The sequence below is a fragment of the Alexandromys fortis genome, unplaced genomic scaffold (assembly GCF_014885135.2).
Source record: "Alexandromys fortis isolate MF-2015 unplaced genomic scaffold, M_Fortis_MF-2015_v1.1 scaffold_51, whole genome shotgun sequence".
NCBI classification, from domain to species: domain Eukaryota; kingdom Metazoa; phylum Chordata; class Mammalia; order Rodentia; family Cricetidae; genus Alexandromys; species Alexandromys fortis.
The window spans coordinates 293680-317109 of NW_026067925.1; the positions used below are offsets into that span (position 1 = coordinate 293680).

General features: G+C 46.5%; 2 protein-coding genes across 9 annotated transcripts; both read left to right on the top strand.

Annotated features, from left to right (window-relative positions):
• Positions 1 to 738: 738 nt before the first annotated feature.
• On the top strand, positions 739 to 10948 carry Usf1 (upstream transcription factor 1). 6 transcript variants are annotated; one of them, XM_050142928.1, is made up of 12 exons: positions 739 to 981; positions 4969 to 5109; positions 5655 to 5747; positions 6467 to 6516; positions 6820 to 6935; positions 7425 to 7526; positions 8413 to 8608; positions 8977 to 9064; positions 9202 to 9260; positions 9387 to 9481; positions 9707 to 9835; positions 10246 to 10948. In XM_050142928.1, the coding sequence occupies exons 3-12, from the start codon at positions 5740 to 5742 to the stop codon at positions 10333 to 10335; spliced, it is 933 nt and encodes a 310-aa protein (XP_049998885.1). In that variant the 5' UTR covers positions 739 to 981; positions 4969 to 5109; positions 5655 to 5739; the 3' UTR covers positions 10336 to 10948. The 6 variants fall into 6 exon arrangements, with proteins under 6 accessions (XP_049998885.1, XP_049998882.1, XP_049998886.1 ...); XM_050142925.1 differs by lacking the exon at positions 4969 to 5109 and having other exon boundaries at positions 742 to 981; XM_050142929.1 differs by lacking the exons at positions 739 to 981; positions 4969 to 5109 and adding an exon at positions 1001 to 1611.
• A 158-nt stretch (positions 10949 to 11106) lies between these two features.
• Positions 11107 to 12517, top strand: Tstd1 (thiosulfate sulfurtransferase like domain containing 1). 3 transcript variants are annotated; one of them, XM_050142932.1, is made up of 4 exons: positions 11107 to 11328; positions 11506 to 11598; positions 12111 to 12273; positions 12353 to 12517. In XM_050142932.1, exons 1-4 carry the CDS (start codon positions 11268 to 11270, stop codon positions 12402 to 12404), a joined length of 369 nt encoding a protein of 122 aa, XP_049998889.1. In that variant the 5' UTR covers positions 11107 to 11267; the 3' UTR covers positions 12405 to 12517. The 3 variants fall into 3 exon arrangements, with proteins under 3 accessions (XP_049998889.1, XP_049998890.1, XP_049998888.1); XM_050142931.1 differs by having other exon boundaries at positions 11124 to 11328; positions 11506 to 11628; XM_050142933.1 differs by lacking the exon at positions 11506 to 11598 and having other exon boundaries at positions 11113 to 11328.
• The last annotated feature ends 10913 nt before the right edge of the window (positions 12518 to 23430 follow it).

A 23430-nucleotide genomic window follows, 5' to 3' on the forward strand; every position in this document is an offset into this window, starting at 1 on the left:
TTTGCTCTTGAATTTATTCAATCTACTTAATTTGGTAAAGTCGATATTAGTACTTCCATCTTACAAATGAGAAAATTAAGCTGTAATTAACTAAAAATGCATGTTTATCAAAGATCTCAGAGTAAAGAAGCAGCAGTTTCCAATGGCACATGCCTTTAAACTTAGGCACTCAGGAGGCAGGGGCTGGGGAATCTATGTGACTTCAGAGACAGCCTGGTCTACATAAAACAGTTGAGAACGACATAGTGATCCTGTCTCAAAAAAAAAAAAAAAAAAGCATCAGTTGAGGATTTAAGATCGGGGTCTGGAATGGTTTCAGAATCTGAATTCTAGCTATTATACGTCACTATTCAAAAACCATCATGGGTATCACCCTGAATGAGAAAAAATGGTAATCAAAATTGTCACACATGATCCTCAGAAAAACTGGAAGCTATTAAGTCTTTGGGGGGTTGCTGACGCTAGTACAAAGGAATATACCCAGATCTACGTATGCCCAGAAATGTCCCAATGTCCACTTGGAAACCCCCTCAAAATGATGCCCTGATCCAAGATGGCGCCCCAAATTGCCCTTGTTAAAGATGGCGCCGAAGAACGCCGTTTCTCCCCCTACTTCCTTTTAGCGGAACTAAAAAGGCTCCGCCTAGCACCAAGATGGAAGTACAGTTTAGACTTTTTTCTGGTTCTTGCTAAAAAAGCTGGAACTCTAGCGACGTCCCCAAGCATACTGCTTCTCTTCGGGACCCGTAAAAAACTCGCATCCCCACGCCGGCTTTAGAGCGCCTCGAAGTTCGAAGCGAACGGAAACCGGGCGGTCGGGGGAACCCAGCGGTCGGCTGGGCGGGTCGAAGAGACACTTCCGCCCCTCACCAATATGGCCGCAGGCTGCGATTGCGCATGAGCAGCTGTCTATGGAGAGACCTAGATCCAAAGAGGGAGAACGCTGCCGGGGGAAATTGGCGACTAAGGCGGCCTGGGTCGGTGAGTGCCTAGGAGCCAGCCGGCGTCTGGAGACGAGGTGGAGCGGCCAGGCGGGGCAGCTTTGGTGTTGCTTCATTGTGTCAGGCCAGGCAACGCCTGGGCCACGGAGCCTTTGTTTTGGGGGAGGGGGCCGTGGCCAGCTCTTTATCTCCTGCCCTGCTTTGTGGGCCGAGCTCGCTCCCCGCGCCGGAGTGCACACGTCCCACCCTCCCGCGGTGTCCCGCCGCGGGCCGCAGCTGCCAGCCGCAGGCCTGGAGCGGTCCCCGGCGTCCTTTCCCGTCTCCTCTGCGGAGCAACCGGGGCGCGGGGCGAGCAAGACTGGGCCGGCGGGGTCAGCGCGCGGGCTTCGGGGCTCGCGCCTGGCGGGTGCTCGGCTCCCCAAGCGCCTCCTACTAGTTAGTTGGTGGGCCTGCAGGGTGACGCCTCGTTCTCCGGCCAGGTTCTGGCGCCTGAATTCTTTCCGAACTTTATCTTTGTTTGTTTGTTTGTTTTGCCTTTGCGTCCACACTTGGCGAGGGCGTTTGCTGGGCCCGCCTTTTGAGCGTGCAAACCACAACACCCTATGCTGATTTCCGTGTCACTTATTCTTAATGCTCAGGAAACGCTTCCGGATGTCCAACCAAGGTTTGAGTAAGTAGCCTAACGCCGTTGCTGGGTGGCCTCAGAAGTTGCACTGTCTGACAGTTGTGGGTTATACAGTTACCTCCTGTGCCTGGGAGAACCCTTGCCGCCTCCTGCAAGCCGTGCAACTAGCGTCGGAGGTGCCCTTCCTCCTGGCGTTTGAGGATGGAGACCTAGTGGTCCCTAAACACTGGCGCTGCCTCCCTTTGGAGCCTTACTTTGGACGGGCAGTTTCACTTTCAGTTCCTCTTTGTTGTTGTTATTGTTACCATTTTCTTTGCACGCGGGCTTTCTAAAGTGATTTATCCGCTAAAGATTTTCTTTGGATTAGCAAGGTTTGGAGGATCTTATTAGTAGAGAGTTTACAAAAATCTTGCCCTTTCTTGCTGAGATTATTTTTATTGCGTTGTACTGTGCAGCTGTTTCTGGAGGCATCTGTCTGCTCAGTTCTTTGTTTTTCCGGTTCTCTGGCCGGGTGTCAAGAGTTCTAAGGCAGAAACATCGTAGATGGATTCCTCCCCCATTGTCTTTTCTCCTTCAGAACCCTGAGCCTGGATTCTTCCCTCCCACCCCCCAGGCTTAGTTGATTTGGAGTTGTCATGGCAACATTTTAGCAACTGTGTTTCTCTACAGGAAGTCTTGATGAATAAAATAAAGAAGCCTTGAATATGTTGCACTTGGGCTTTAGAGCTTGTAACAGATGCTGTAAATCTGGACTCCCCCAAACCAACAGCCCTGACAGTAGAATGGTGCCCAAGAGCCAAATCTAGGTTTTGTGGTTCCTGGTGATTTTCCAGTGGCAAAAAGGGGTTCCGGTTTTCCCTTTAAACGTGAGGACTGAAATTTCTTTTTTCTTGTTATTTTATTTTGAGACATCTCACTTTTGATGATCTTCACATTTTGGAGGCTCTCACTATATAGAGCCCTGGCTGTCTTGGAACTCAGTATGTAGATCAGAATGTATTGGAACTCAAAGAGATCCACCTGCCTCTGCCTCCTGAGTGCTGGGACTAAAGGCGTGCACCAAAACGTGTGGTGTGGACTAGAATTTCTTTAGTTTTTCAGGGTTTTTCGGTGTAGTCCTGGAACTTACTCCGTAAACCAGGCTGGTCTTTAACTCAGAGATCTGTCTGCCTCTGCCTCCCGAGTGCTGTAATTAAAGGCGTGTGCCATCAACACCCAGCATCAGGGAACAGGGTGAGTGTTATTTGATCGTGGTGGTCTAATATGGCCCTGCTATTCCTATGAAACTGCTGTCGTAGCAGACTATAATAGCTTTAGTAATAATCCATAATTGCTTCAATAATGCACCTTGAAACACATTATTTCTCAGCCTTCCAGTATAATTATTTCCTTCCTCTCAGAGTTTGAATGACTAAGGAGGAACGGCCAGGCGGTGGTGGTGCATGTGTTTAATCCCAGCACTCAGGGAGGCAGAGATAGGCAGGATTTCTATGTTGGAGGTCAGCTTGGTCTACAGAGTGAGTTCCAGGACATCCAGAGCTACATAGAGAAGCCCAGTTTTAACCAAAAACAAAAGAAAAGAGCAAAGAATATTATTTTAAAAGTTGCTTTTTAAAAAGTTCCGGTACGCTGGGCCTGGGCGGTGGTGGCGCACGCCTTTAATCCCAGCACTCGGGAGGCAGAGGCAGGCGGATCTCTGGGAGTTCGAGGCCAGCCTGGTCTACAAGAGCTAGTTCCGGGACAGGCACCAAAGCTACAGAAAAACCCTGTCTCGAAAAACCAAAGAAAAAAAAAGTTCTGGTATGTGTGTACATACATGCATGTGGTCTGTGCACCTGTGGAGGTCAGAGCAGAGCTTTCGGGACTTAGTCTTATCTTTCTTGGTTTTTCAAGATAAGCTTTCTCTGTAGCTCTAGATTGTAGTAGGCTTTGACCACCAGCCCCCAATCATGACACAGAAATTTATTATAAGTTATGAATGTTTGGCCTTATGTTATGCTTGTTTTTACTTTCTTTTTAATTACTCTGTGTGTCTTTTTACATCATGTATCTTGATCCTCTTTATTTCCCTATCCCTTTGAATCTGCCCCCTGCCCCGCACCCCTCCACAAATAAAACAAAATTTCAGAGGAAAAGGGGAAAAAAATTAAAAATCTCATCATGAAAGCTTCAGTGTAACAGAGTGCGTCACACAGTAAACCCCTTTCCCAAATATCATCGCTTCACTTGCAAGTGTTCATTGCAGAGAGTCATTAGTCTGGTGCCCAGCCTCTGGTTTCTGCTATGCTCTTGATGCTGGGCTCCTACTGGAACTTCTCTTGGTTATCCTGCTGTTGCTCTGTGTTGTGGAGATCCTGCAGTTTGGGGTCTGCAGGTTAGGTTCCTTCACGTGCTCCAGCAGATCATAGATGAGGTGGATGTTGGGCTTATGTTTGTTTCTTGTTAGCGCTTATAACTTATAGTAACCTGTTTCTCTTCATCTATGTTTTGCCTTGGGGCTTTTTTCTTAATGTTGTGTATCTTATTTTGCTTTTGCCTCTGTGTCTGGCTGGTTGGCAGTACCTGGCTTCTGGCCCTTGGTGTGTCCCTCTTTTTCTCCCTTATTCTCTCTTCTCCAAGCCTAGATTCCTCTTCCTCCTTATTCTATCATCTGCCTGCCAGCCCTGCCTATCCCTCTACTGCCTAGCTATTGGCCGGTCAGTCAGGTCCCTTAGGCAGGCAAAGTGAAACAGCAACACATCTTTACATAATTAAACAAATGCAGCATAAACAAATGTAACACATCTTTGCCTAGTTAATGTAATATTGCACATCAATAGATGTCCTGGAACTCACACTGTAGCCCAGGCTGGCCTCGAACTCAAAGCAATCCTGCCTCATTTTACCTCCCCAGTTGTTGAAATAAGAGCGGCGGGGCTGCGTCCCCAACACCCCGGCCGCTTGGCTAGCTTATGCCCGAAATAACAACACACAAACTATATTCATTTAAGAACTGCTTGGCCCATGAACTCTAACCCTTACAGGCTAATTCTCGCACCTGCACTAGCCCATTTCTAATGATGTGTGTAAGCACCCCAAGGTGCGCTTACCGGGAAGATTCTAGCCTAAGTCCATCGTGGGTTGCAGCTGCCTGGGAGAGCAGAGCATGGCGGCTGTCCGGTCCCTCTGGAAGCAGCGCAGAGTCTGACCTCACTTCCTCTTCCGCCCAGAATTCTATTCTGTTTATTCCGCCCACCTATCTTTTAACCTATCAGGGCCAGCAGTTTCTTTATTGCTCAGCCAATGAAATCAACAGATTGATATGACACTCCCACATCACCCAGTGCTGGGATTAAAGATGTGGACGTCTACTGCCCAGCTTGCTAAGCCGTCTTAACAGCCTGATTTTTCTCTTTGGTTCAGAGGACAACTTTAGGGTGTCGGTCCTTGCCTTGCTACCTTGTTGGAGACAGAGTCTCTTCACTGCTGCATTTGCCCCCGGCTTCCAGGGATTCCCTTACCTCTCCTGCTCGTCTGTCCATCGAGGCATGCTGTGACTTACAGGTGCTCACGACGGCGTCCCTGCTCTCACCGCTGCGCCCCTTTCTTGTGTAGGTTTAGGTTTCCATTCCAAGTGCTTTTGTCCCTGAGCCATCTCCCAGTTTATGGCTTTTTGTTTGTTTTTGTTTTTGAGACAAGTTCTTGTAGCCCAACCTGGCCTAAGACTTGCTTTGCAAACCCAGGATTGCCTTAAATTCCTAATTCTTTTGCCTTAACCTCCTAAGTATTGGGATTACAGGCATGGGCAAGCACACCTGGTTCTTTTTCTCTCCAACGTCTCAATCTGTAGCCAAAGCTAGCCGCAAACTTGCACCAGTCTTCCTATCTCATTTCCTTGAGTGTTAGGATTCTCGGAGTGAGCACCGTGTCTCATGAGAAGTGCTTTTCAATCACTGCAGGCCAGCCCTTGCCATCAGAATTGGGGAAACTGACTGTCCTTTGCAGATAATTAGTTTATTTTCCTGGCTGTGTCTTCTTGGAGCCTAGGTTCCAGAACTTGGAAAGTTGTTCAGTTGCCTGGCCTCACTGTTAACTATAATTTCCACCAGGATTTAGCTCTCAGACCTTTCAGTCAGGAGAAACGAAGATTTCCAAAAGGAGACCAGATCCTCGGATGAGCTCCCTCACGGAGAGATGAAGGGGTAAGTGGACAAGTGGTCTCTGGGAGGAGAGAAGGATGACCATGGGGAATGCAAGTGGCTAAGAGTTTAGATTCAGGCAGAACTGGATTTGGGTCCCCCAGCTCTATTACTCACCCGCTCTGTGATTTAGTTTCTAACTGTAAAGTAGGGATTATTATTGATTTCATATGTTGTTATTAGTATCATCCATTGGGCGGTAGTGGTGCATGCCTTTAATCTCAGCACTTGGGAGAGACAAAGGCAGGCTGATCTTTGAGTGTGGGGCCAGCCTTGTCTACAGAACAAGTTCTAGGACAACCAAGACTACACAGAGAAACCCTTTCTTGAAAAACCAAAAAGAAAAAAAAGTGATTATAGCCTAATTCTATGTACATAGCAAACACTTAGTTCACTAGTTGGTTGGTTTTTTTTTTTTATTTCATTTTGTTTTTGAGACAGAACATATCTCTACATAGCCCTAACTGTCCTGGAACTCACTATGTAGACCAGGTTGGCCTCAAAAATCACAGAGATCTGCCTGCCTCTGCCTCCTGAGTGCCGAGATTAAGGGCATGCGCCACCGTGACTGGCAGCAATTATCTGTTGTTTCCTGGCAGTAAACACTGTCGTTATCTAACCTGACCTAACATCTGTTGTGGATGCTCGTGAGTTTGGGAGCCATGTTACTAAGTCAGTGAGCTTCTCACATCTTCCCTTTGTTTTTGTTTCACCACAAATAGGCAGCAGAAAACAGCTGAAACCGAAGAGGGGACGGTGCAGATTCAGGAAGGTGAATGCTAAAATCAAGACCAAGTACCCATTGTAGCCTCCCTCCCACCTCAACTGACCGGCCCATCTTCCGTGTACCACAGGTCTTTTAAATGCCATGCAAGTAGAACAGGGAGAAAGGCAGTTAACTCATAGATCTTTCTTTACCTCTTTTTTTTTTTTTAATTGATTTTATTGAGCTCTACATTTTTCTCTGCTCCCTTCCTTTCCCTTCCTCTTCAGCTCTCTCCCATGGTCTCCATGCTCCCAGTCACTCAGGAGATCTTGTCTTTTCCTACGTCTCTCTTTGCCTCTGTTAATTTAGGAGCAGTGGCTACTGGAGAGGACCCAACTAGTGTAGCCATCGCCAGCATCCAGTCAGCTGCCACGTTCCCCGATCCCAACGTCAAGTACGTCTTCCGAACTGAGAATGGGGGCCAGGTAAGGGAGGGGGCCAGGTGACTGCAGATGTTACCTGGGCTTGGGCTCAAGGGAGGTGCCTGGACACATTTGGGGAGCTGTGACTTGGAGAATAAGATGGAACTGTACCATTGGGGTGAAATGTTAATAGGAGGCTAAGATAGAGGTTGGTGTGGGACTGGATATGCGAAAGCCTCAGAATGAGGAAAGAAGGGACAAATAGCTGAATCTGCTTTTGAAAGGTCCCTGGGACTCAATCCAAGTGGCACTTTTTTTTTTTTTTTTTTGGTTTTTCGAGACAGGATTTCTCTGTAGCTTTGGATCCTGTCCCTGGGACTAGCTCTTGTAGACCAGGCTGGTCTCGAACTCACAGAGATTGGAGTGCTGGGATTAAAGGCGTGCGCCACCACTGCCCGGCCCAAGAGGCACTTTTTGAGAGGGCGTAGGATTCTGGATACTTACTCTTGTCTTCTCTTCCCACCCCTCCTCACCCCTCTTCATTGCTTCTAGGTGATGTACAGGGTGATCCAGGTGTCTGAGGGGCAGCTGGATGGCCAGACAGAAGGCACTGGTGCCATTAGTGGCTACCCTGCCACTCAGTCTATGACCCAGGTATGGGGATAAGCTGTGAGAGGACTTGAGAGCTCTTAGCACTGAGAAGCTACGGAGCCAATAGGAAGGAGGGGTGGGGTTAGAACAGTGGGATGCATCTTGGGTGGCTTTGACCCAAAGGACTGGATTCAGATGTATTCAACCTTCTGAGTACAAATTCCCAAAATGATTGTTTATAAATGTTTGTTTTCATTTAAAGGGGGGATTAATTATAAATGGTTAATGGTCATAGTTAATCTCTTTTAAGAAAGGGGGGAATATAATAGAGAAATGATACATTACATTGGTATGGACTTTGGTTTATTGATACAAATTTACGGTCAATTTTGTTATATGTATATTTTGACTTGTATTAAAATTATAAATCGCCATTTATAATAGTCAAACTTGTCATTTAAGTATTGTCATTGAGACATGTCCCTGTCATCTACAAAGATCATGCCCATGAACAACACAGTTGGGGCTGGAGAGATGGCTTAGCAGTTAGCAGCAGTTCTGAGCACTTTTTGCTTTAAAGAGAACCTGAGTTCAGTGCTTAATATCTGCATGGTGGATCACAGCCATCTGGTTTCAGGGTATCAAATATCCTCCTGCCTCCTCGGGCAAAAGGCGTACATATAGTATACATATATACATACATACATACATACATGCAGGTAAAATACTCCTACATATAAAAATAAGTATTAAAAGACTCACACAATTGAATTAAACGATTCATATTTTAAGTAAGGATAGTTTTGTGTTGGGTTGCATTCATAGCTATCTTTGGCCACATGTGTTTTTCCTTCCTTCTGGTAAGGAAGAACCTGGATAGAAACTTCAGGGTGATAGCGTGGAAATATGTCCCTGACTGACTGGACTCTGCTCTCACTTCCCTTCTCAGGCAGTGATCCAGGGTGCTTTCACCAGCGATGATGCAGTTGACACAGAGGGAACAGCTGCTGAAACACACTATACTTACTTTCCCAGCACTGCAGTGGGAGATGGGTCAGGGGGTACCACGTCTGGGAGCACCACTGCTGTCGTTACCACCCAGGGCTCAGAGGCACTGCTGGGACAGGCAACCCCTCCCAGTACAGGTGAGAATGGCAGCCAGAGGGGCTACTATGGGATGTGGCTGGGGCCTCTGGGCCCTAGCACTTGACTTAGTGATTCTAAGATCAGGGTCACTGGGTGGTGATCGCACACACCTTTAATCCGGGCACTCAGGAGACAGAGGTGGGCTGTTGGAGAGTTTGAGGTCAGCCTGGTCTACAAAATGAGTTCCAGGACAACCAGGGCATCACGGACAAAGCATGTCTGAACCTCTCCCTCTGCAAAATCAGGGCATATAGTGAGTCTGAGCTGCTTTACCAGCAGGTGGTAGTATGTTCTCAAAAGGGTCCTAAGGTCTTGGTGAGGCTCCTGGCCCTAGGTCCTGACAAAAACCTAACTCATGCCGTCACAGGTCAGTTCTTTGTGATGATGTCGCCACAAGAAGTACTGCAGGGAGGGAGCCAGCGTTCAATTGCCCCCAGGACCCACCCTTATTCCCCGTGAGTGACCTTATCTCGCCTCAGTCGTTTTGAGTGATTTTAATGCCTGCTAAAGATTGTGTAATTCTTCACCCTAAACAGTCTTTTTTGCTTGTTTATCTTTAACTTGGTCTGGTCACCCTGGTCTCTACCGTCAGGAAGTCAGAGGCTCCCAGGACAACTCGGGATGAGAAACGCAGGGCTCAGCATAATGAAGGTAGGGAGTACCCAGGTGTGAAGCCGGGCGCCACCTGAGTAGATCTGGGAACTGCAGGGATGTGTGAGGAAGGCAGGGCAGCTCATCTTTCACCGAGTCACTATGTCCTCCACTTTGCCCCCACAGTGGAGCGCCGCCGCCGGGACAAGATCAACAACTGGATTGTGCAGCTGTCCAAAATCATCCCAGACTGCTCTATGGAGAGCACCAAGTCTGGCCAGGTCATGGAAAGGCCCTGGTAGCAGGGAGGAGGCTAGAGTTCTGTCTCCTGGCATTATTTTCAGAAACGGTGGCGAGTAGTGTTCACAGCAGTCCACTTTTCCTCTTGCTCTCTGAGACGATTGTCACCACTCTGAGGGACATAGGCTGGAAGTATGAGTGTGCTCTTGGACAGAAAGCGGGGTGTGTTAAGCCTTTGTCCTCATTTTGTTGACTTTGCCTTGCAGAGTAAAGGTGGAATCCTATCCAAAGCCTGTGATTATATCCAAGAGCTGCGGCAGAGCAACCACCGGTTGTCGGAAGAATTGCAGGGGTTAGATCAGCTGCAGCTAGACAATGATGTGCTTCGGCAACAGGTCAGACAAATGCCAGGGCAGGCCCCCTTGGTAGCCCTGTAGCCACTGACCCAGTTGGGATTCCCTAGAAAACACTTCACATTGCCCTCCTCAGCACTGGGTGTGTGACTGAATTTCTGCTTAGCAGTATCAGTTTTGTTTTGTTTTCTTTTTTTCTTTTTCTTTATTTTAAACATTTATTTATTATGTATACAATATTTTGTGTGTATGTCTGCAGGCCAGAAGAGGGCATCAGACCTCATTACAGATGGTTGTGAGCCACCATGTGGTTGCTGGGAATTGAACTCAGGACCTTTGGAAGAGCAGGCAATGCTCTTAACCACTGAGCCATCTCTCCAGCCCCTCAGTTTTGTTTTTTGTTTTGTTTTGTTTTTCCTATCCATTCCCCTTACTGCCTCCTTTCTGTGCAGGTGGAAGATCTTAAAAACAAGAACCTGCTACTACGAGCTCAGTTACGGCACCATGGATTAGAGGTCGTCATCAAGAATGACAGCAACTAACTGTGGAGATACAGGGACTTTGGGCCCTAGAATTGCAGAGAGCCCGGGAGCAACAGGCTGATCCCACGCCCCTTCCCTTCACTGCCGACTTCTGGCGTGTAGGGGGGAGTATGGCAAGCGTGTCTCTGAACTGAGGCCTGTGGTGTGAAACACGAAGTGGACCTGTCCTGACAGCCTCGCCTGCTCCTGCTGTGTAGTCCCCGGGCCCTGTGCTCCTTTGCACACTGCACGTGCCGTATCCATGGACACTGGACACACGAAATCTGGGCTTGCCTTGTGCTTGCTTAGAGTGCCCAGCAGAGGGTCCGTGGACACTCTGTGGGTTTAGCACTTCTACTGGTTCTTCCTTTCCCTGGAGCAGGAGCTAAGATATGCACCTGGTTACTCTGGGGAGCAGGCTTATTCAGAGATGGGGGAAGGATGCTAGGTGGCTGCTATCCCATGAGTAGTCAAGGGGCCAGTGTGCAGCTGGGGCCTCTTCAGAAGTCTCTGAAGCCAGGGAGAAAGATAGGCAGGGGCTCACCGAGAGCCTTCCCCTTCTGGGGGTGGTTCTTTTTATTTCTTTTCTTTTCTTTTCTTTTCTTTTTTTTTTTTTTTAAGATAAAGTTGTTTAGAGCCACAGTTGTCTGTTTTCCTTCTTTTGTGGGGCTCTGGGGGAAGGGAGAGTGCATGTTACCCTTTGACCAGTAAGGGTTGAGTCACGCTTCGGGTGGGGTGTTAGTATTCCTATATTCATTACCCAGAGCATGGGTACCTGTGCCAAACCTGGATGTCATTTCCGGCCTACACTGGGGCAGAGTTTAAAGGTTTCAAGTGTGGACTGGTTAGAGTTGTCACCAACAGGTGCTCCTGGGGCTCTGCGGGTGCCAACCAGGTGCCGCGCTTTGCTTCTATTTCCTGTCTCCCTGGTTGGACTCAGGGAGGGAGGGGAAATGCTGCGGGTTGCATTCCTGCGTCTCTGTCACACAGTTGCTGCTGGCACCATGACTGGAGGTACTCGAGGATATGGGGTTACCAGGGATGTGGGAGTGGGGCTGTGTATCCTGTTCCCTGAGAAGAATGTAGGGGTGTGACCACAGCTCCACTGGGTTGGGAAGCTCCCAGGGAGAGAGCACAGACCACAGGTGTCTTGTCCCCCAGCCCTTGATTCTTTCCTGTCGTCTTTCTCAGTGCCTACGGTCTCGTTATCTGAACTACAGTCACTCCTAGCCTCAGGCAGGGCCCGGCTCTTCGATGTTCGATCTCGGGAGGAGGCAGAAGCTGGTACCATCCCCGGGGCACTCAACATCCCTGGTATAGGATTTCTTGTATTGGCAGAGTGACAGTCCATGTTGGTCTTAGCTAAAGGGGCCTCACTCAGGGTAGGGATAATGCTGGTAGAGATAGAGATGGCCTTATATCTATCTGCTCAATCCAGCCCTCGGGTTCCCTAGAGAAAAACTGAATGGAGAATCCTGGCAGTGGAACTAGCTTATCCAGTTTGAGGGGGCAGCAGGCAGCCAGAGGGGTAGATCAGCCCCTATATACATGGCTTGCCTGAAGCTGGATTCCCTAATCCACCTGATCCTCTACCGCCTCTTGAGGACCCAGAAAGTGGCTGCATTGTTGGCCTAACTTCCTGCAATGGCAGGCTCTTCCTTGTCTTTGAGGTTGGGGTGGAGTGGGGGCTGGCCACCATATGTGGACAATCTCTGCAGACCAGCCAGGACTCCACTCTTGAGGTCCACATTGTGAACCCCAATGTGCCACTGGCTCTCCATTTTGTCCTCTCTCAGTGTCTGAGTTGGAAAGCGCCTTGACCATGGACCCAGCTGCTTTCCGAGCTTTGTACAGTGCTGAGAAGCCAAAGCTTGAAGACAAGAATCTCGTTTTCTTCTGTCAGCTGGGCAAGCGAGGCTCCCAGGCCACACAGCTGGCACAAGGTCTTGGATACACAGGGTATGACAAGCCGTGAGACTTGCTGACTGGGGACGGCCTGCAGGACCTATTCCTCTCTCAACATTCTTTTTCTTCACAGGGCTCGACACTATGCTGGGGCCTATAAGGAATGGCTGGAGAAAGCGGGCTAGGTAGAAGAAGGCTTAGGGGTCGTGACCCTTCTCATGACGACCTTGCTGGGTTGCACAAGCCCTTATGGTGTTTTGCACATGAAAAACTCAAATAAAGAACATTTAATCAAGTATTACAAGCATTTAATTTGGTAGGTGGACAAAAATGGTTCCAATGTTAATCTAGTTCTGAGAGTTTATCGCAGGATCCTTGTCTGTTCATTCATCTGTTTTCTGCTACTCAATCCAAGCAGTTTGTTAAACAGCTGAAGTGGACCAAGCGTAGCAGTGTCCAGCCCAGAATGCATATCAAGTAATCACCTAATAGCTTTAGAGTTTTGAAGCTAGGTGTGTTCAGTCCCAGCTGCTTGGGAGGCTGAATCTAGTTCAGTTCCTGGCCAGTCTGGTAACAAGTAAGACTGAAGAGCTTGTTCTGGCCCAGGCATGATGGCACACTCCTTTAATCTCAGCACTCAGGAGGCAAAGGCGTGTAGTGGGAACAGCGGGCTGCGTTTCTGCTGCCCAGCTCCCAGCTGCCTGGCTAGCTTATGCCCCGAAATAACAACACACAAACTGTATTCATTTAAACACTGGTTGGCCCATTAGCTCTAGCCTCTTACTGGCTAACTTTCACATCTTGATTAACCCATATCTATTAATATGTGTAGCACCATGAGGTGTTGGCTTACTAGGAAGATTCTAAACTGCGTCTGTCTCGGATCAGAGAATCATGGCGACTGCCTCATTTCCCTTCTTCCCAGCATTCTGTTCTGTCTACTCCACCCACTTTGTTCTGACCTATCAGGCCAAGTGGTTTCTTTATTAACCAATGAAAGTAACACATAGACAGATGACCCTCCTACATCAAAGGTGAGCAGATCTTTGAGAGGCCAACCTGGTTTACACAGTGAGTTCCAGCTCAACCAAGGGTCTGTAGAAAGAGACCTAGTTCCAGGGATCTGATGCCCTCCTCTGACCTCCTTGGGCACCAGGTTTTCAAAAAGACAGATACATACACATGCAAGCAAGATAGTTGTACACATAAATATTTTTTTAAACATTTATTTCATGTACAATGTTCTGTCTGCATGTATGTTTACAGGCCAGAATGGGGAACCAGCTCTCATTAAGGATGGTTGTGAGCCACCATGTGGTTGCTGGGAATTGAACTCAGAACCTCTGAAAGGACAGTCGGTGCTCTCTCTTAACCTCTGAGCCATCTCTCCAGCCCATAAATATTTTTTTTTAAAGGAACTTTTTAGCTATGTGTGATAGAACGTGTATAATCCCAGCACTTTGGAGGAGGAAGCAGGAGGATTATAGATTTAAGGCCAACCTAGACTTCATAGTAAAAAAAAACAAAAGCTTGGAGACTTGTGATTTTATGGGCTCCTCTGATGTTTCCAATATGCAGCTACAAACAACAGACTGCTGTCTTTACCAGTCCTTTTTGTTGTCTACATGGGTAGGATACGTGCCTTTTGTACAAAATTAGCAGAATCGTGTAACAGCTACATGTCTTTCAGAACCTAAAATGGCACTATCTAGTCCTTTATAGAAAATGCTTGCCCAGGGCTGGAGAGATGGCTCAGTGGTTAAGAGCATTGCCTGCTCTTCCAAAGGTTCTGAGTTCAATTCCCGGCAACCACATGGTGGCTCACAACCATCTGTAATGAGGTCTGGTGCCCTCTTCTGGTCTGCAGACATACACACAGATAGAATATTGTATACATAATAAATAAATAAATAAATATTTAAAAAAAAAAAAAAAAAAGAAAATGCTTGCCCATTACTGCTTGAGATTTACAGCCCCTCAGCCCCAATTCCACCTTCCTCAGATTCTAGAACTGGATTAAGGTAATGAAGTTGCCTATGGACTAGTGGTAGTAACATATATATAAAACTCTGAATTCAGAAGGGTGGCTCACGCCTTTAAATTCAGTACGTGGGAGACAGAGACAGGTGGATCTCTGAGTTAGTGGCCAGCCTGGCCTACAAAGCGAGGGTTTTTTTTTTTTTGTTTATTTTTTTTTTATTTTTTTTTTTTTTTTTTTTAAGACAGGGTTTATCTATGGATTTAGAGACTGTCCTGGAACTAGCTCTGTAGACCAGGCTGGTCTCGAACTCACAGAGATCCACCTGCCTCTGCCTCCTGAGTGCTGGGATTAAAGGCATGTGCCACCACCGCCCGGCTACAGAGCGAGTTCTAAGACAGCCAGGGCTACACAGAGAAACCATGTCTCAAAAACCAAAACCAAACAAACAAAAAACACCTAAAACACAGAAAAACTCTCTGAATTCAATATTAAATTCCCAGTATTGCCAGAAAAAAACAAAATAGCAACAAAGAAGCACTGGGGATGGGTAGGACGTGTGCCTGTATCAAGCGATTCGGGAATTTGAGGCAAGAGGATCACAAGTTCAAGGCTAAGAAAATAAGTACATTTAGGTCAGGACTGGTGGTGAATGTGTGTAAGGTAGGAGACTGAGGCAGGAGTATCACATTCAAGGTCTGTCTAGGATACAGACTTAAGTTCAAAGCCAGCCTGGTCAATTTAGTGAAAAACTCAAAAATTTACAAAGGACTTTATATAGAGCTCAGTGGGAGAACACTTGCCTACTTACCACCAATAAATGAATAAATCAATGTATGTATATGTTAAAAAGAACCTACCAGTCAGATATGGTGACATACACCTTTAGTTCCAGCCCTTGGGAAACAGGCAGATCTGAGTGCAAGGCCAGCCTGGTCTACAGAGCTGAGTTCCAGAACAGTCAGGGCTATGTAGAGAACTCTTGTCTCAACCCAAATAAACTATCAACAAGGAGCTTTAACAGCAACTTGCAAATGCTTACTGAAATAAGTCTCACTGAAAAGTAGATCTATAACTTCCCCCTAGGGTGGTAGATCATTTGGATATTCTTTTGAGATACTGATTTGTTTTTGTTTTTGAGAGATGATTTCTTGTAGCTTTGGAGCCTGTCCTGGAACTAGCTCTTGTAGACCAGGCTGGTCTCAAACTCACATGTAACACCCGATTCTGTGTTACCCTCTCGGTATAGTTCGAGCGCCACTGTACCATACACGAGTTGGGCAAGGGCCTGGAGATTGAAAGAGCACACAAGAGACCTGGGTCATTCAAAAGATCAGCCAAATGCCATTTATTCAACCTTGGGGAAATCCTTATATACCTAGCTACTGCACAAGGATTTCTGCCCAGGCAGGTGGGAAATAACCACACCAAAGATGGAGTCAACAATGCCCTACAGCTAATCACCAGGCGGGGCAGAGGGAGCACAGGAACAAACAATGTTTTAGTTAGCTGACCAGAAACTGTCCTCAAGATGAACCCCAGGAACAAGGGTAGACCTGGGCCCTACACTCACAGATATCTGCCTGCCTTTGCCTCCCAAGTGCTGGAGATACTAAAATATTTTTGTGGGGGCTGGGGAGGTGGCTCAGAGGTTAAGAGCACTGGCTGCTCTTCCAGAGGATCTGGGTTCAATTCCCAGCACCCAAATGGCAGCTTACAATTGTAACTCTGGTTCCAGGGGATTCAGCACCCTCACAGACCTACATGTAGGAAAAACACTAATGCACATGAATTTTTTTAAAGATTAATTAAAAAAATTTTTTTTGGCCAGGCAGCAAAAAAATCCCAGCACTCGGGAGGCAGAGGCAGGTGCATCTCTGTGAGTTCGAGGCCAGCCTGGTCTACAAGAGCTAGTTCCAGGACAGGAACCAAAAGCTACGGAGAAACCCTGCCTCGAAAATAAAAAAAAAAAAAAATATGTGCGTGAATATGTTAATTGCTTTAACTGCTTTCTACCTTTAGTTTTTGAGATTGTCTCTTACTGAACCTGAAACTCAAGGATTTGGCCAGGCATGTTGGGTGGGCGATGGAGCTTCAGAATTCACCTGTCTTTGCCCCCCAAGGGCTAGAGTTACAGGCATACGCCATCACCTCTGGCTTTTTACATGGATTCTGGGATCTGAATTCAGGTCCTTAGGATTTTGCAACAAGCCTTTTCCCCAGTTCTAATGGAAAAATAGTTTAGCAGGTGTGGTGGTACACACCTGTAAGCCCTGCTCTGCGGCAGGTGCAGAGGCAATGCTAGCAGGATTTCTTTAGGTTCTAGTCTGGGCTGAGCTACTGTGAATTCTGTGCAGCCACAGCAACATACCAAGACCCTGTCTCAAAAGGAAACAGCTGCTGGTTGTGCACACCTTTAATCCCAGCAGTGGGAGGAGGAAGTTGAATCTATGAGTGTGAGGCCAGCTTGGTCTGCGTGGTGAGTTCTAGGTCAGCCAGGGCTACGTGGTGAGACACTACCAAAAACAAATCAGAAGATGGGCTGGTGAGATAGGTCAACAACTAAAGGCTCCTGCTGCCAAGAGGTAGAAAGACAGACCAACTCTGTAGATTGTCCTCTGATCTCACACGTGTAGCATGTGCCCATACCCAAAACATAAATGCTCATTTTTATAACCACATGAAGTATTCCTTGGCTGGTGAAATCATTCAGCAATTAAAAGCACTGATCCCTGGCTCTTCTTCCAGAATGCCTGGGTGTGATTCCCAGCACCCACATGGGAGCTCATTACCGTCTGTCGCCCCAGTTCCGGGGGGGGGGGGTCTCCTCAGTCACCAGGCACATGTGTGGCAGAAGAGACTGGCACGCAGACAGAACACCCATACACATACAGTCGAATGAAGATGGAAAATATTTGCAGGGTGGCGGTGGCACCCACCTTTGACTCCAGCACGGTTAGCCCTGCCCACAGAGTGAGACAGTCAGAGATACACAGAGAAACTATTTCGAAAGCAAAACAATGTCCCTCACAAAAAAAAAAAAAAAAAAAAAAAAGAAAATTAAAGGACTTGTTCCTTTAGCTGGAAAAGCAGGCTTGTTCAGATATGTTTCCAATTTTCTGATTTTTTTTCAAGTGCTTAAAACAATTTATCAGACATTTCCAGTTTTCTTTGCTTTTTTCCTTCTTTTCCTCTGCTCTCCCACCCACCTGGATTCTCCGTCACTGACCCAGCCTACTTTCACCTGGACTACTTGAGTTTAGTTTTTGTTTGCACATGCTCACCAGGTTCTCCATTTCTCAGTAGCCTGGCTCCCAGCCCAAGTCTGGGGATAAGAGTGGTATTCACCTTTGGGTCAAGTAAATGGCAGGTGTCAGTTTTTCCCCCCAAATTCAGTCTCTAACTCTGCAATAGATTGGGAAATCTCTCCTGGATGTAACTTTTCTTGTCATGAGTGTACACACCCCTCCCGATACCTTTATTATGGTTCACAGTATTTAAGATTATAATTACTGAGACATAATTTATTTGCAACAAAATACAGTAGTGTGAATGCTTAGTTCATTGAAGGATCTTGTTTGTTTTTGACAAACCAAAAAGGGTCTCATATACTTTAAACTTTTTAAATTTAATACAGATTTTACAGACAGGGTCTCATTGATTGAGTTGAATTTCAGATATTCCTGTCTCCGCTTCCTGACTGCTGGAACACCCTAAGTGGTGCCAGGGATTAAACCCAGCCCCCAAATTTTTTTGTTTGGTTTTGGTTTTTCAAGTTCAGACTTCTCTGTGTAGCTCTGGCCATCTTGGAACTCAGAGAAACCCTGTCTTGGAAAGAAAAAAAAAAAAAAAGAGGTACACCTGCACAGTGCCACCACCACCTGATCCCAAGATTGATTGATTGAGTTGTCCCATCCCTGCACCCCCCCCCATAGGGTGCCCCTGGCTGTCCTGGAACTCCCTCTATAGACCAAGCTGGTTTCGAACTCAGAGATCTGACTGCCTCTGTCTCCCAAATGCTGGGATTAAAAGCATGTGCCACCACCGCCCCGCCAGAAGTTTATTTTAAAAAGTCTATTAGGCTGGTAAAATGGTTCAGTGAACAAAGGCATTTGCTGCCAAGACAACCTGAGTTCAATTCCCAAGATCTACAGGGTGGAAGAAAGAACCTACTGTTGAAAGTGTGCTCTGACCGCCACACACACATAAATATAATTTCAAAAAGGGGGGGTAGAAGGGAGGTGGGGGGAGGGAATGGGAGGAGAGGAAGGAGGGGAAACTGGTTGGTATGTGAAATAAATGATCACTGGGGGCAGGAGAGATAGCTTAGTGGTCAAGAGCATTTCTTTCTTTCCTTTTTTTGGGGGGGAGGAGGGCATTGAAAAAGGGGGTTTCTCTGTGTAGCAGCCCTGGTTGTCCTGGAACTTGCTAAACCAGGCTGGCCTCAAACTCAGAGATCCGCCTACCTCCGCCTCCTGAGTGCTGAGATTAAAGGCATACACCACCTTGCCCAGCTACAAGTCAAGAACATTTCTTGTAGAGGACCTGGTTCAATTCCCTGCACCCACACAGCTGACCACAGTTGTTGGTAACTCCAGTTCTAGGGGACCTGATGCCTTCTTCAGACCTCCCCAGGTATCAGACACATATATGGTACACAGATATAAACACTCATATGTAAGACTTTAAGACAATTCTGAAGCCATTTCTGACAATTCTGAATCCTCTCAGCCTCAGTGCCATAGTGCTTCCCCTCCTCCCCTGGGAACCAAGGACCTAACAGCTACACTCGCAAGTACTCAGTTCCTGAACAATTACCCATATACGTATGTTTTGATTCGGTCCCCTGGGAAACTGGGTCAAAATGACCTCTTACCTCATCTGATCTGACAACAGCTCTCCAGCCAATTATTGATAATAGCCCTTTTGAAAAAGCCAATCACAACCCCCCCCTTGCTTTTGTGGCCTTCTCCTTTAAAAGTAGTCTGTGCCAGCTATTCGAGGTCTCTTGGCTTCCTGAATGCTGAGGGACCCTGTCATGACAGAATTAATAAAGTCCTCATGCTTTTGCATCGGGTGTGGTGTGTGAGGTGGTCTCTGGGGGTGACTCCTCCTTGGTGTTTGGACACTAGAGTCCAACACATACACATAAAATAAAAGGAGTAAACCTAAAATAAAAAAAAAAACTTACTAAAATAAAATGAGTCCTTTTTTTTTTTCTTTTCCTTTTCAAAACAAAAAATTCTAAGCGGGTGAGACAGGACCTTGCTATGTAGTCCTGGCTGGTCTCCAGCTCGCAGCAATCCCCCTGTGTTGTTCCAAACGCTGGGGTTACAACTGCGAGTCAGTATGTCTTTTTCTTTTTTTCTCTGTGATGCTGAGGGTTGAACCCAGGTCTTCGTGTATGCCAGGCAAATGCTCCATCAACAGAACTACATCTTCAGCCCAACCTGTGATTCTCCTGTTTCAGGCTCCTCAGAGTGCCGGAATTGCGAACATGGAGCACTGTGCTTCGTGCTCATTCATTTTGCTATGCGTTTATTCATTTGTGGCCACTTCCCTTACACAAGGACTGACACGCTGAACCTCAATGCTTCTTCTGGGTGCCTCTCCTCAGTTACCCTATGTACACGCTACACTCTTGGCCTGAGATTTGTAATCCTCCTGCTTCAGGTTCCTAAATGTTGGGATTATAGCTCAGCTATTTTTTTTCCCTACACAGCTCGAGTTGGTCTCAAATGCATGAGCTGTCTACATTTGCCTGGGCTTACAGTGGTTTCTAGGCAACAACTTTCTTCTATCCGCATAAATTAGTTTTCTAGCTGCCCTCCTGGACAACATCTTTCATTTCCTGTGGCTTCATAGCTGAGGGTTAAAGGGAATCCTAAGGGGAAACAGACAAGGCCCTCCACATGGTTGCCCTCTGGTTTGATCACTGAGAGAAAATTCATTCCCCCTCATTAAGTAGCTGGTTCATAACCTTGGTAGTTGATAGGCTGTTTTAATCCATTACCCCACCCTTTAAATTTTTCTTTTCCTTTACACAAAACTTTCAGGTCTTTTCTTTCCTTTTGGTTTTTCTTTTTTTTTTTATTTTATTTTTTTTATTTATTTATTTATTTATTTTTTTTTGAGACAGGGTTTCTCTGTGGTTTTGGAGCCTGTCCTGGAACTAGCTCTTGTAGACCAGGCTGGTCTTGAACTCACAGAGATCCGCCTGCTTCTGCCTCCCGAGTGCTGGGAGTAAAGGTGTGTGCTACCACTGCCTGGCATTTTCATGTCTTTTCATCAGAACACAAGGGATTACCAGCTATACATTTTTACCTTGCCATTTTTCTTTTCTTTTCTTTCTTTCTTTCTTTCTTTCTTTCTTTCTTTCTTTCTTTCTTTCTTTCTTTCTTTCTTTCTTTCATTTTTTTTTTGAGACAGAGTTTCATTGTAGCTATTGAGCCTGTCCTGGACCTAGATCTTGTAAACCAGGCTGGCCTCGAACTCGCAGAGATCCGCCTGCCTCTGCTTCCTAAGTGCTGTGATTAAAGGCGTGCGCCACCACCGCCCAGCTCTGCCTTCCTTTTCATATGGAAGTGGACCTCCCCAATGCTGTCATCCTATTCTATGTCAGACTGGTGTTAACCAAGCATCTGGATCACTGTATCTACCACACTCCATTTTTGTTGCTCATCTCCTAAATAAGTGTCTTAAAGGCAATCACTGAACCCTCTCATGTCTCAATCAGGTGTGGGGGTATTTGTTTGTTTGTTTTTCGATTTATTTATTTATTTTTTTTTTGAGACAGGACTTCTGTGTGTAACAGCCCTAACTGTCCTGGAACTCAAACCAGGCTGGCTTTGAACTCAGAGAGATCCACCAGCCTTTGCCTCCTAAGTGCTAGGATTAAAGGAGTACACCGCCGTGCCCGGCCTCCAACACCTTGAACCTCAGTTCTCAAACCGTGCTTGTTGAGCCTTGCTAATCTACTGGCCTTCAGAATCTTCTAATTCCAGCCCATCTGGAGTATGGCTGCCTGTCTAACCTTGAAATAACATTTTTTATCAGCCAGAGAGTCGATCATTTACAGCAGCAGGTCTTTGTTGCCCAGTGGCTGGAACATGTCTCATCCTGACTCTTGGCGCAATCTGTGGTTCAGATTGGCTTCACCCTGCCTTACCAAACTATCCTGCCAGTGCTTGCGTCCACCAGCCTGGTGTCCTCAGTGACCCAAGCAGACTATAGTCCTTTCTGATCCTGGCCTTCACTCACCATCAGAAGCTTCCAGACTTTCAAACCCTCTGGATTTCATAAGAATTAGGGAAATGTATTTGGCAGGAGTTTTGCGGTTCTCCTCAAGAGGGTTTTAGTCCTCAGGAAGGATGATTAGCAGATAAATATGTATAACTAGATTTCATGAAGGACACAGATGCAAAACAGTATGTCTCAAGCATGGACTTCTATGGTAACCCTTACCACATTGTATAATCACTTGCTTTTTTCTCTTTAGGCTTAGCTCTTTTTTTTTAAATGTGTATATATAATATATATACATATATGTATAATTTATTTATTTTAATTTTATCTGCATTGGTGTTTAGCCTGCGTGTATGTCTGTGTGAGGGTGTTGGATCTTAGAGTTATACAGACAGGTGTGAGCTGCCCTATGGGTGCGGGAAACTGAACCCCGGTCCCCTGGAGGAGCAGTTTTCTCTTCGTCACTGAGTCATCTCTCCAGTCCCTAGGCTTAGCTCTTTAGAGAAAGGGATCTTTATTTCATTGTTATAACTAACCATGAAACCCAAACATGGCATCCATTCAGTAAGTGAGCTTAGAAATTCCGAGGGGAAAGCTGGGAATACTAATGAGTGGGAATGGCTTATTGTGGAAAGGGAATGTTGGGGTCTGGCTAACCATAATTGAGTAGCTACCACGAGGCACTTTTTAGCTACTTCATCACCTTCACTATTTGTAAAATGGGAATTATAAGGTTTATGGCCCTTCCAGGTATGGTGGCTCGTGTCTAGATTCCCAGCACTTGGGAGGCTGAGGCAGAAAGGTTGCCATGAGTTCAAGGCCAGCCTCAACTATAGCAAAATTTTCTCCGTGGCTTTCCGTGATAGTTTAATCCCCATAAAATACCTGTCACAGCTAGCATATGGTTTGTTGCTGTGGGAAGACCTTCAGCTTTTAAGTACTCGCCTACTGGGGCGTGGCCTCTTATACTATATGTGCGGATAAAAAATCCAGAAAAATCCAGGTCTGTCCCTTTTCTTCTTCCTCTTGCTCCTTTTCCGGCTGCTGTTCTTTTTGGATTGCGTGATCCAACCGGTCAAGAGGAGGATTCTGATTTGTGAGTTTACCCCTAAATAAATAACTATTTCTCAATTCTGAGCTAGTGTGGGATTTCTTTTAAGCGTCCGTTCACTGCTTCAGTTTGTATACCTGTATACCAGTGTAAGTAATAAACATAAGAAGCCAGGTGGTGGTGGCTCACCTCTTCAATCCTAGCACTTGGGAGGCAGAGGAAGGTGGCTCTCTTGAGTTTGAGGCCAGCCTGGTCTACAGAGTGAGTGCCAGGGCAGCCAGGGCTATACAGAGAAATGTTATCTTGAGAAACCAAAGGCATCACATGCATGCAGATGACAGCATTTTACAAATGAATGTTCTCAATTGACCAGTACTGTGTGGGACAGAAAGATATACACTGTATGGTTTAATAAAACATGTTGAGGCTTGCCTTGTGGCTAAGTTTTGCTCATGGACCATGGCTACGTAAAAGAGGGTATGTTGTCAGATATAGTGGCACACACCTGTAATTCTAGTAGCGGGGAGGCTGAGGCTACAGAATCCTGTTTCAAGAGGGGAGGTAGTGATGGTTAATCTTGATGCTAACTTGACTTAGAATCTTATAGGAGACAGACCTCTGGGTACATCTGTGAGACTTAACTGAGGTCCCTAAATGTGGACCCCTGGGCTGGTCCAGGACTGAACAAAAAAAGGAAGGCGAGCTAAGTGCCAGCCTTCATCTTTCTCTGCTTTCCGACTGTGGAGGCCATGTGAGCAGCTGCCTTACCCTCCTGCTGCCACAGCTGGAGCTGTTCTCTCTGCCATGGTCCCCCCCCCCCTCCCCGCAGCAAACCTTTCCTTCCCTAGGTTACTCTTGTCGGGTGTTTTCTCACAGCAACGGGAACAGTAATGCACTGCTTAGCACAGGGTGAGCGGATAAACGCACTCTATGCTTC